Source organism: Dendrobates tinctorius, unplaced genomic scaffold, assembly GCF_039654945.1.
Source record: "Dendrobates tinctorius isolate UK_male_01 unplaced genomic scaffold, ASM3965494v1 ptg000019l, whole genome shotgun sequence".
Classification (NCBI taxonomy): Eukaryota; Metazoa; Chordata; class Amphibia; order Anura; family Dendrobatidae; genus Dendrobates; species Dendrobates tinctorius.
The window spans coordinates 66,239,845-66,250,637 of record NW_027361687.1 but is presented as its reverse complement, the minus strand read 5'-3'; the positions used below and the strand labels follow the sequence as shown (position 1 = coordinate 66,250,637).

The following is a 10,793-nucleotide window of genomic DNA, read 5'->3' as shown; positions in this document are numbered from 1 at the left end:
ACAAAAACGGAGAAATGAAACCTTCCGAAAAAATGGATAAAACGAAACTTCAGCTCTGATTTTAGTATTAACCCTTCACACCGGGACACCCGACAACAGAGTCGCGACACTCAGATATTCACAACAGCATAAAAAGAGAACGTTCAGATTTTTTTCCTTTAGTTAGTTTCACTTTGAGGGATCATAACAATTTGACTTAGTCACAGAATATCAAAGAACCAGAGTCATGGAAATTTTTGGAGAAACTTTTAATAAGCAGCATTCCACACTTGACTCTTTTTTTTGCCAGATGGGACATCTGCTCAATGCATGCAGTCAATGAGGAGGATTGTGCTTCATCAAAATACACACTTTGGACCTTGGAACTGCTAAAGTTTCAAGGTCAAATTTCTCTGATAGCATTCACAAACCCCTGTGCTCCATCTCTGCAAACACCCCTCCTTTCCAGAAAAAAAGAAAAAAAAACACAAGAAGGATACAGCAAAATTCCAGCTCATTCTTTCAGACAGGCTGCGTCAAACAAGCTTATGGCAGTCACCATGGTTGTGAGATCACTACTCATGATTGTATGTAAGTATAATTTTTCAACTTTATGAACCATTTAACTTTGATGCAGCAACATAATCACAAATATTGCAAATGATTACTAAAAGATTAGTGCTTTTCAGGATGTGTCACAATATGAGAACATGGACTGAGCAGTAAAAAAAAGTTAGGCAATCCCCTAAATTATATTTTAACAATTGGTGGAATACAAGCCATTCCTTCACCTACTGAACAAAGAGCAAATTTTTGTGCACCATCTCCTGTAACAGTTGCTGAAACATATTGCATCTCCATTATTACTACCGTTAAACTTAAACTCCAGATTTCACCACAAGAAATGTAATCTCTCATGTGAGGTTTAAATAGTATTATAGTAGTTATATTCTTGTACATTGGGCAGTATTATAGTAGTTATATTCTTGTACATAGGGGGCAGTATTATAGTATTTATATTCTTGTACATAGGGACAGTATTATAGAAGTTATACTCTTGTACATAGGGGCAGTATTATAGTAGTTATATTCTTATATAGTACATAGGAGCAGTATTATAGTAGTTATATTCTTATATAGTACATAGGGAGCAGTATTATATTAGTTATATTCTTGTACATAGGGACAGTATTATAGAAGTTATACTCTTGTACATAGGGGCAGTATTATAGTAGTTATATTCTTATATAGTACATAGGAGCAGTGTTATAGTATTGTATTCTTGTACATAGGGGGCAATATTATAATGCACTTCTTTTTTTTTTCAGTATTAATCGTGGAATATGCAGGTAAGTGCATTTTTTATTGTCTATACTAATGAATGATATTTCTAAATGTTCCCAATACAAACAGTTATTGCAAAGGAATGGGGAGACAAAAAAGCGCAATAGGGTCTTATCCACGTTACAAAGGAGAAAATATATCAAGAAAATTGCTCACCTGGTTAGGATGAGATAAGAGCATACATGTTGTCAAAAAAAGGAGAGAAGCCAGCGCCGCTTGAGGTTAGAACGCATAACAAAGTGCATATGCACATAATATCTCACTGTATTCAAAATGAGATATTTAGCAAAAAAATTGATCAATTCAATTGAGCCACCCCGCCGCGCCAAGGCAATCTCATGTGGGGGGTCCTACTCTACGTTTTTAATAAACACTGCGCCATTACGACCTCCTAGATACATTAAAAGCAAGACCACTTTAAGTGCAATCCGTACCTGAGCATTTCTGGATCGCTCCCATGGAGCCAGATAAAGCAAGTGCAGATGAAGGCCAACCAGGTCTAAATATAGACATATCAGGTTTAACCTCCACACATTGCCCGACCAGCAAACATAGATGAAGGGCGATGCAGGCTCAGACACAGGTGCACAATTAAATAAAGCTTGGGGCAGGGCGGGGCTGCTGTGTGTGTGCACAGCAGCCTAGATCCATCACAGTGAACACAGAAAAAATGGCGAACATAACCCAGCGCGCATGGCAACAGTGGTGGTCAGCCACATACCAACATACAAAAAAAGGAGAGAAGCCAGCGCCGCTTGAGGTTAGAACGCATAACATAAAGTGCATATGCACATAATATCTAACTGTAATCAAAATGAGATATTTAGCAAAATGAGATTGCCTTGGCGCGGCGGGGTGGCTCAATTTATTGATCAATATTTTGCCAAATGTCTCATTTTGAATACAGTTAGATGTTAATATGTGCATATGCACCTCATGTTATGCGTTCTAACCAAAGCAGCGCTGGCTTCTCTCTCTTTTTTTGTTGCATATTGGTTTGTGGTTACCACTGTTGCCGTGCGCGCTGGGTTAAGTTCGCCATTTTTTGCTGTGTTCATTGTGATGGATCTAGGCTGCTGTGCACACACACAGCATCCCCACCCTGCCCCAGGCTTTATTTAATTTGTGCACCTGTGTCTGAGCCTGCATCGCCCTTCATCTGTGTTTCCTGGTCAGGCAATGTGTGGTGTTATGATGAGTCACCGAAGGAAGAAAAAACAAAATACTAGCTAAGTCCAGAAAAACCAGAGAGGTTGGCAGCTATCGGATTGCAGACCCCTGAACCTATCCACAACAACTAGCAGTAGCCGTGGGGGGTTCCTACGGTGCCCTAGACCCCTCGATCACAGCCGGAGAACTACATAGCCTAAAGACAGAAAGGGGAAAAAATAAACTTCCCCAGAGCAGACCCCAAAGCAATAGGCAGCCCCCAACATACAATGACGGTGAAGCAAGATGAAAACACTAACACAGATAGAAAGATAGGTTGAGCAAATGATGGGGCCCAAGCTAACTAAATAGGACAGGATAGGAAAGCCGCTGTCTGCCATCCGCAAAAACCCTATCCAAAATGTGCCAACCGACTGATAGGAAAAACAGGCCCTGAAGTCGCTAGGCTCCAAAAGACTATATCAGCACTCAGGTATATTCTGAAGACAGAGCAAAAGATCAACAGATCAGAGACAAAAATGGAATTCAGCTCACCCCCGGCCGGGGATGGCAGAACTCCCAAAAATCAAGGCAAAACAAAAACAAAACTGAAGTGTACAAAGCAGCGCAGAAAAACTTAGCTTTGAGACGCAGGAATAAGACTGGTCTCCATGAATCCAGCAGGATCACCAGCAAGGCAGAAGGGCGTCGGCTGCCTTATATCCAGTCCTCAATTCCAGCCACCCAGTCATCATCTAGCTGCCCAGGTGTTTGGTAATCAGCCTCACTACCTTCCTTCACCAGAGGAGGGAGTTCATCAGACCTCAACGGTGAAGGGAAAAATGAACTCACAACAGTACCTCCCCCTTGAGGAGGGGTCACCAAACCCTCATCCATGCCACCAGGGCGATCCGGGTGAGCCCGATGAAAGGCACGCACCAATCTTTCGGCATGAATATCAGAGGCAGAGACCCAGGAATTATCCTCCTGACCATAACCCCTTCCACTTAACCAAATACTGGAGTCTCCGTCTAGCCAGACGGGAATCCAGTATCTTCTCTACCTCATATTCCATGTTACCTTCAACCAATACAGGGTCAGGAGGTGCCACCACAGGAACTACTGGTTCAACAAACCTCTTCAACAAGGACTTATGAAACACATTATGAATTTTAAATGTGACAGGAAGAGCCAACCGAAAAGAGACCGGATTAATAATCTCCAAAATCTTGTAAGGTCCAATAAATCTAGGCTTAAACTTAGGAGAAGCCACCTTCATAGCGATATTTTTTGATGACAACCAAACCATCACCCACCTTAAACTGGGGACCAACGGTCCTACGCCGGTTGGAAAACCGCTGGGCCTTTTCCTGGGAGAGAGACAACTTATCCACTACTTGGTCCCAGATCTGATGCATTCTCTCCACCACAGTGTCAACACCTAGGCAGGCAGAAGGCTCCCCCTGCCCTGAAGAAAATCGAGGGTGAAACCCAAAGTTACAAAAAAAAAGGTGACATCAAAGTGGCAGAACTAGCTCTATTATTTAAAGCAAATTCGGCCAAGGGCAAAAATGAAACCCAATCATCCTGATCGGCAGAAATAAAACATCTCAAATACGACTGCAAAGTCTGGTTTGTTCTCTCCGTCTGCCCATTGGTCTGAGGGTGAAACGCAGAGGAGAAGGACAACTGAATTCCCAGCTTGGAACAGAAAGTCCTCCAAAATCTAGACACAAACTGAACTCCTCTGTCAGATACAATGTTCTCAGGAATCCCGTGCAAGCGAACCACCTGTTGCAAAAACAAGGGCACCAACTCTGAGGAAGATGGCAACTTAGGGAGTGGTACAAGATGGACCATCTTAGAGAATCTATCACAAATCACCCAAATAACAGTCATTCTCTGAGAGACAGGCATATCAGAGATAAAATCCATTGAAATATGGGTCCATGGCCTCCTGGGCACCGGCAAAGGCATCAACAACCCACTAGAGCGAGAACAAGGTTTAGACCGGGAGCAAGTCCCACAGGACTGCACAAAATTCCTGACATCATGAGACAAGGTGGGCCACCAAAAAGACCGACTCACCAGATCTCTAGTACCAAAAATACCTGGATGACCAGCCAATGCAGAGCAATGAACTTCAGACATCACTCTCTTCCTCAACTGGTCAGGAACATACAACTTTCCACTGGGACAACGCTCAGGTTTGTCCTCCTGAAACTCTTCCAGAGCACGTCTCAAATCGGGCGAGATGGCAGAAAGAACTACCCCCTCGCCTAAGATGGTAGCAGGCTTAGTCACAACAGGAGAATCAGCAAGGAAACTCCTAGAGAGGGCGTCTGCCTTGACATTCTTAGTGCCCGGAAGAAAAGAGACCACAAAATCAAAACGTGTGACAAACAAGGCCCACCTAGCCTGTCTAGGATACAAGCGCTTGGCCGACTCCAGGTAAATCAAATTCTTGTGGTCAGTAAGGACCACGACTTGATGTTTAGCTCCCTCGAACCAATGTCTCCACTCCTCAAATGCCCATTTCATGGCCAACAGTTCCCGATTCCCCACATCATAGTTACGTTCGGATGGGGAGAACTTTCTGGAAAAGAAAGCACAAGGATTCATTTTAGATGTCACAGGATCTTTTTGGGACAACACCGCTCCTGCACCAATCTCAGAAGCGTCCACGTCCACCTGAAACGGGAGTGAGACATCAGGTTGCCGCAAAACCGGAGCAGAAGTGAATCTTCGCTTCAGCTCCTGAAAGGAAGAAACAGCCTCCAGAGACCAATTCAGCACATCAGCACCCTTCCTAGTCAAATCAGTCAATGGCTTGGAAATACCAGAAAAATTAGCTATAAATTTCCGATAAAAATTAGCAAAACCCAAAAACTTCTGGAGGGCCTTCAAAGAGGTGGGCTGAACCCAATCATAAATGGCCTGTACCTTGGCCTGGTCCATTTCAATAGTTGACGGAGACAAAATAAATCCCAAAAATGAAATCCTCTGTACCCCAAAAAGGCATTTTGATCCCTTGACATACAGGGAATTCTCCCTCAAAATCCGGAACACAGTCCGAACATGTTCCACATGAGAGTCCCAATTCTTGGAGAAGATCAAAATATCATCCAGATAGATAATTAAAAATTTATCCACAAAGTCTCGGAATATATCGTTCATGAAGCACTGGAAGATAGAAGGGGCATTAGTGAGCCCAAAAGGCATCACCAGGTACTCAAAATGTCCCTCCGGAGTATTAAACGCCGTCTTCCATTCATCCCCATGCTTAATGCGAATAAGATTATATGCCCCCTGAGGTCAAGCTTGGTAAACCAGCAAGCACCTTTAACTCTGGAGAATAGATCAGAAATCAGGGGTAATGGATACTGATATTTAACAGTAATTTTGTTGAGGGCACGATATTCAATACAAGGCCTTAATGAACCATCCTTTTTAGCCATGAAAAAAAACCCAGCACCTAAGGGTGAAGAGGATGGTCTAATATGACCCTTCTCCAATGACTCCTTAATATAGGATCGCATAGCCTCGTGCTCGGGTACAGATAAATTGAAAAGCCGACCCTTGGGGAATTTACACCCCGGGTTCAGCTCAATTGCACAGTCATAACTCCTATGAGGAGGCAAAGACGCAGACTCATTCTCACTAAATACATCATAAAAGTCAGCCAAATAGTCAGGAACATCATGCGACTGGGGAGAGGTGGAGAAAACAGGAGCATCACTAAGGGCACACCGACAACCCCAACTCACCACAGACAAAGATTTCCAATCCAGAACTGGATTATGGATTTGCAACCAGGGAAACCCCAGAACAATGGTATCATGCAAATTATGCAACACCAAAAATCTGCAATTTTCTTGATGGTCTGGGGCGACCCGCATTACCCCCTGGGTCCAAAACTGAGGTTTATTCTGTGCCAAAGGAGTAGCATCAATACCCCTCAAAAGGATAGGCGTCCGCAGAGGTGTCATAGGAAATCCACAACGTTTAGCAAAATCCAAGTCCATCAGGTTCAGAGCTGCTCCTGAATCCACAAAAGCTTTGGCGGAAAATGTGGACAGGGAGCAGATCAGAGTAATTGCCAGAAGAAACCTAGGTTGAACACCACCCACAGAAAGCGTGTGTGCACAACGTTTCTCTCGTTTAGGGCAGACAGAAATAATATGCGAGGCATCTCCACAAAAAAAACACAGCTTATTACGCCTTCTGAACTCCTGACGTTGCGCCCTAGACAAAACTCTATCACATTGCATAGGTTCAGACATTTGTTCAACAGGTGGCAAGATCTCTCGTGCAGTTTTGCGTTCACATAAACGCCGATCCACCTGAATGGCTAATGACATAGGATCGTCAAGATCAGAGGGAACAGGAAATCCCACCATAGTATCTTTTACAGTTTCTGACAAACCCTTCCGAAAGATGGCTGCCAAGGCACAATCATTCCAGGTAGTAAGGACCGCCCACTTTCGGAATTTTTGACAGTACAACTCTGCCGAATCCCGACCTTGGCTTAATGCCAACAGGGTCTTTTCAGCCTGATCAATAGCATTAGGTTCATCATACAACCCCAAGGCTTGAAAAAATGCGTTCACATTATTCAGAATAAGATCATCAGGTTTCAGAGAAAACGCCCAATCCTGGGGATCGCCGCGCAGCAAAGAGATGACAATTTTAACCTGCTGCGCTGAGTTCCCCGACGAGTTAGGCTTCAAGGCAAAAAATAATTTACAATTATTCTTGAAATTCAAGAATTTAGACCGATCCCCAAAAAACACATCAAGAGTATAAATCTTTGGTTCAGCAGCATGTGAATGAGCAAGATAGGCGAAAATTCCCCGCACTTCAGCAGCGAGCTGCTCTACACGATCAGACAATTGCTTCATCTCCATTGAGAGAAAAATTCCCCCTTTGGCCTCAGAGATATAGAGGAAAAAATATGCACAAAAAAAAATAAATTCTGACACACTTTTTTTTTTTTTTTTATAATTCTCTCCTGCTATTGAGTACCTTAGGATCTGCGGTATGGCTGGTGATTCTGTTACGATGAGTCACCGAAGGAGGAAAAAACAAAATACTAGCTAAGTCCAGAAAAACCAGAGAGGTTGGCAGCTATCGGATTGCAGACCCCTGAACCTATCCACAACAACTAGCAGTAGCCGTGGGGGGTTCCTACGGTGCCCTAGACCCCTCGATCACAGCCGGAGAACTACATAGCCTAAAGACAGAAAGGGGAAAAACTAAACTGCCCCAGAGCAGACCCCAGAGCAATAGGCAGCCCCCAACATACAATGACGGTGAAGCAAGATGAAAACACTAACACAGATAGAAAGATAGGTTGAGCAAATGATGGGACCCAAGCTAAATAGGACAGGATAGGAAAGCCGCTGTCTGCCATCCGCAAAAACCCTATCCAAAATGTGCAAACGGCTGATAGGAAAAACAGGCCCTGAAGTCGCTAGGCTCCAAAAGACTATATCAGCACTCAGGTATATTCTGAAGACAGAGCAAAAGATCAACAGATCAGAGACAAAAATGGAATTCAGCTCACCCCCGGCCGGGGATGGCAGAACTCCCAAAAAACAAGGCAAAACAAAAACAAAACTGAAGTGTACAAAGCAGCGCAGAAAAACTTAGCTTTGAGACGCAGGAATAAGACTGGTCTCCATGAATCCAGCAGGATCACCAGCAAGGCAGAAGGGCTTCGGCTGCCTTATATCCAGTTCTCAGTTCCAGCCACCCAGTCATCATCTAGCTGCCCAGGTGTTTGGTAATCAGCCTCACTACCTTCCTTCACCAGAGGAGGGAGTTCATCAGACCTCAATGGTGAAGGGAAAAATGAACTCACAACAGTGTGGAGGTCAAACCTGAGATGTCTATGTTCAGACCTGGTTGGCCTTTATCTGCACTTGCTTCATCTGGCTGTACGGGAGTGATGCAGATATGCCTCAGGTACGGATTGCATTTGATATGGTCTTGCTTTTAAAATATCTAGGAGGCCGTAATGGCACAGTGAATAATAAAAATGTAGAGTAGGACCCCCCACATGAGATTGCCTTGGCGCGGCGGGGTGGCTCAATTTATGGCTTGAATAAAGCCACTGTGAAGCTATGACAATCTCCTGGAATTTATCCTTGCGGCAGCGCAGAGTTTTAACTGAAAATTCCCTTTGAATGTATGACCCCAATACAAACAGAACTGACAAAAGAAAACTAATGGTAGGGAAAAATCATGGTTTAAAAAAGTTATTATAATGATGCATTAGGAGGTCCTTCAGACTATCTATAGGGGGCAGTATTATAGGATTCTATTTAGTTGTATGTCAATAACATGGCCATGTCCATTTATTGTTTTACAGGAACAGTAGTCAGACCGGTGGTGACTTTTAACCCAGACTTGAATAAGATCTTCATAGGAGAGACTCTACAGATGACCTGTTATCTGGATTCAACTGAACAAGGAAATGTCACATATTACTGGTTTAAAAATGATTACTGGATACACTCTGAGAAAATATTTACAATATCATCTGCACTAACATCAGACAGTGGAAACTACCAATGCCAGACGAGTATTACTGATCGAAGTGACTCTACCAAACTGGAAGTCCGCAATGGTCATTATCACTAAAACAGTATATTGCATTATATATACAATAAAAACTTAAAGGGAATCTGTCACCTATTTTTTCGACTATCAGCTGCCGCCACCGCCATCAGGGGCTTATCTACAGCATTCTGTAATGCTGTAGATAAGCCCCCAATGTAACCTGAAAAAGATAAGAAAAATTAGTTATACAACCCCTGGCAAAAATTACGGAATCACCGGCCTTGTTCATTCAGTTGTTGAATTTTGTAGAAAAAAAGCAGATCACAGACATGGCACAAAACTAAAGTCAATTCAAATGGCAGCTTTCTGGCTTTAAGAAACACGAAAAGAAATCAAGAACAAAAAATGTGGTAGTCAGTAATGGTTACTTTTTTAAACCAAGCATAGGGGAAAAAATTATGGAATCACTCAATTCTGAGGAAAAAATTATGGAATCATGAAAAACAAATAAACAAAAAAAACTCCAACACATCACTAGTATTTTGTTGCACCACCTCTGGCTTTTATAACAGCTTGCAGTCTCTGAGGCATGGACTTAATGAGTGTCAAACAGTACTCTTCATCAATCTGGCTCCAACTTTCTCTGACTGCTGTTGCCAGATCAGCTTTGCAGGTTGGAGCTTTGTCATTGACCATTTTCTTCAACTTCCACCAAAGATTTTCAATTGGATTGAGATCCGAACTATTTGCAGGCCATGACATTGACTTATGTGTCTTTTTTCAAGGAATGTTTTCACAGTTTTTGCTCTATGGCAGGATGCATTATCATCTTGAAAAATGATTTCATCATTCCCAAATATCCTTTCAATTGATGGGATAAGAAAAGTGTCCAAAATATCAACATAAACTTGTGCATTTATTGAAGATGTAATGACAGCCATCTCCCCAGTGCCTTTACCTAACATGCAGCCCTATATCATCAATGACTGTGGAAATTTGCATGTTCTATTCAGGCAGTCATCTTTATAAATCTCATTGGAACGGCGCCAAACAAAAGTTCCAGCATCATCACCTTGCCCAATGTAGATTCGCGATTCATCACTGAATATGACTTTTATCTAGTCATCCACAGTCCACGATTGCTTTTCCTTAGCCCATTGTAACCTTATTTTTTTCTGTTTAGGTGTTAATGATGGCTTTCGCTTAGCTTTTCTGTATGTAAATCCCATTTCCTTTAGGCAGTTCCTTACAGTTCGGTCACAGACATTGACTCCAGTTTCCTCACATTCATTCCTCATTTGTTTTGTTGTGCACTTCCTGTTTTGGAGACATATTGCTTTAAGTTTCCGGTCTTGACGCTTTGATGTCTTCCTTGGTCTACCAGTATACTTGCCTTTAACAACCTTCCCATGTTGTTTTTATTTGGTCTAGATTTTAGACATAGCTGACTGTGAACAACCAACATCATTTACAACATTGCATGATGATTTACCCTCTTTTAAGAGTTTGATAATCCTCTCCTTTGCTTCAATTGACATGTCTCATGTTGGAGCCATGATTCATGTCAGTCCACTTGGTGCAACAGCTCTCCAAGGTGTGCTCACTCCTTTTTAGATGCAGACTAAGGAGCAGATCTAATTTGATGCAGGTGTTAGTTTTGGAAATGAAAATTTACAGGGTGATTCTATAATTTTTTCCCCAGAATTGAGTGAGTCTATAATTTTTTCCCGATGCTTGGTTTAAAAAAGTAACCATTA

At 42.5% G+C, this 10,793-nt stretch overlaps 1 protein-coding gene across 1 annotated transcript in view; it reads left to right on the top strand.

Annotated features, from left to right (window-relative positions):
* Nucleotides 1-500: 500 nt before the first annotated feature.
* LOC141083021 (high affinity immunoglobulin gamma Fc receptor I-like) overlaps nucleotides 501-10,793 on the top strand; it is a 62,414-nt gene continuing 52,121 nt past the window's right edge. Inside the window, exons 1-3 of the mRNA XM_073567162.1 lie at nucleotides 501-566; nucleotides 1,308-1,328; nucleotides 8,846-9,103. Coding sequence (XP_073423263.1) covers nucleotides 8,917-9,103 — 187 coding nt within the window. The 5' untranslated portion in view covers nucleotides 501-566; nucleotides 1,308-1,328; nucleotides 8,846-8,916. The remainder of the gene's footprint in view (nucleotides 567-1,307; nucleotides 1,329-8,845; nucleotides 9,104-10,793) is intronic.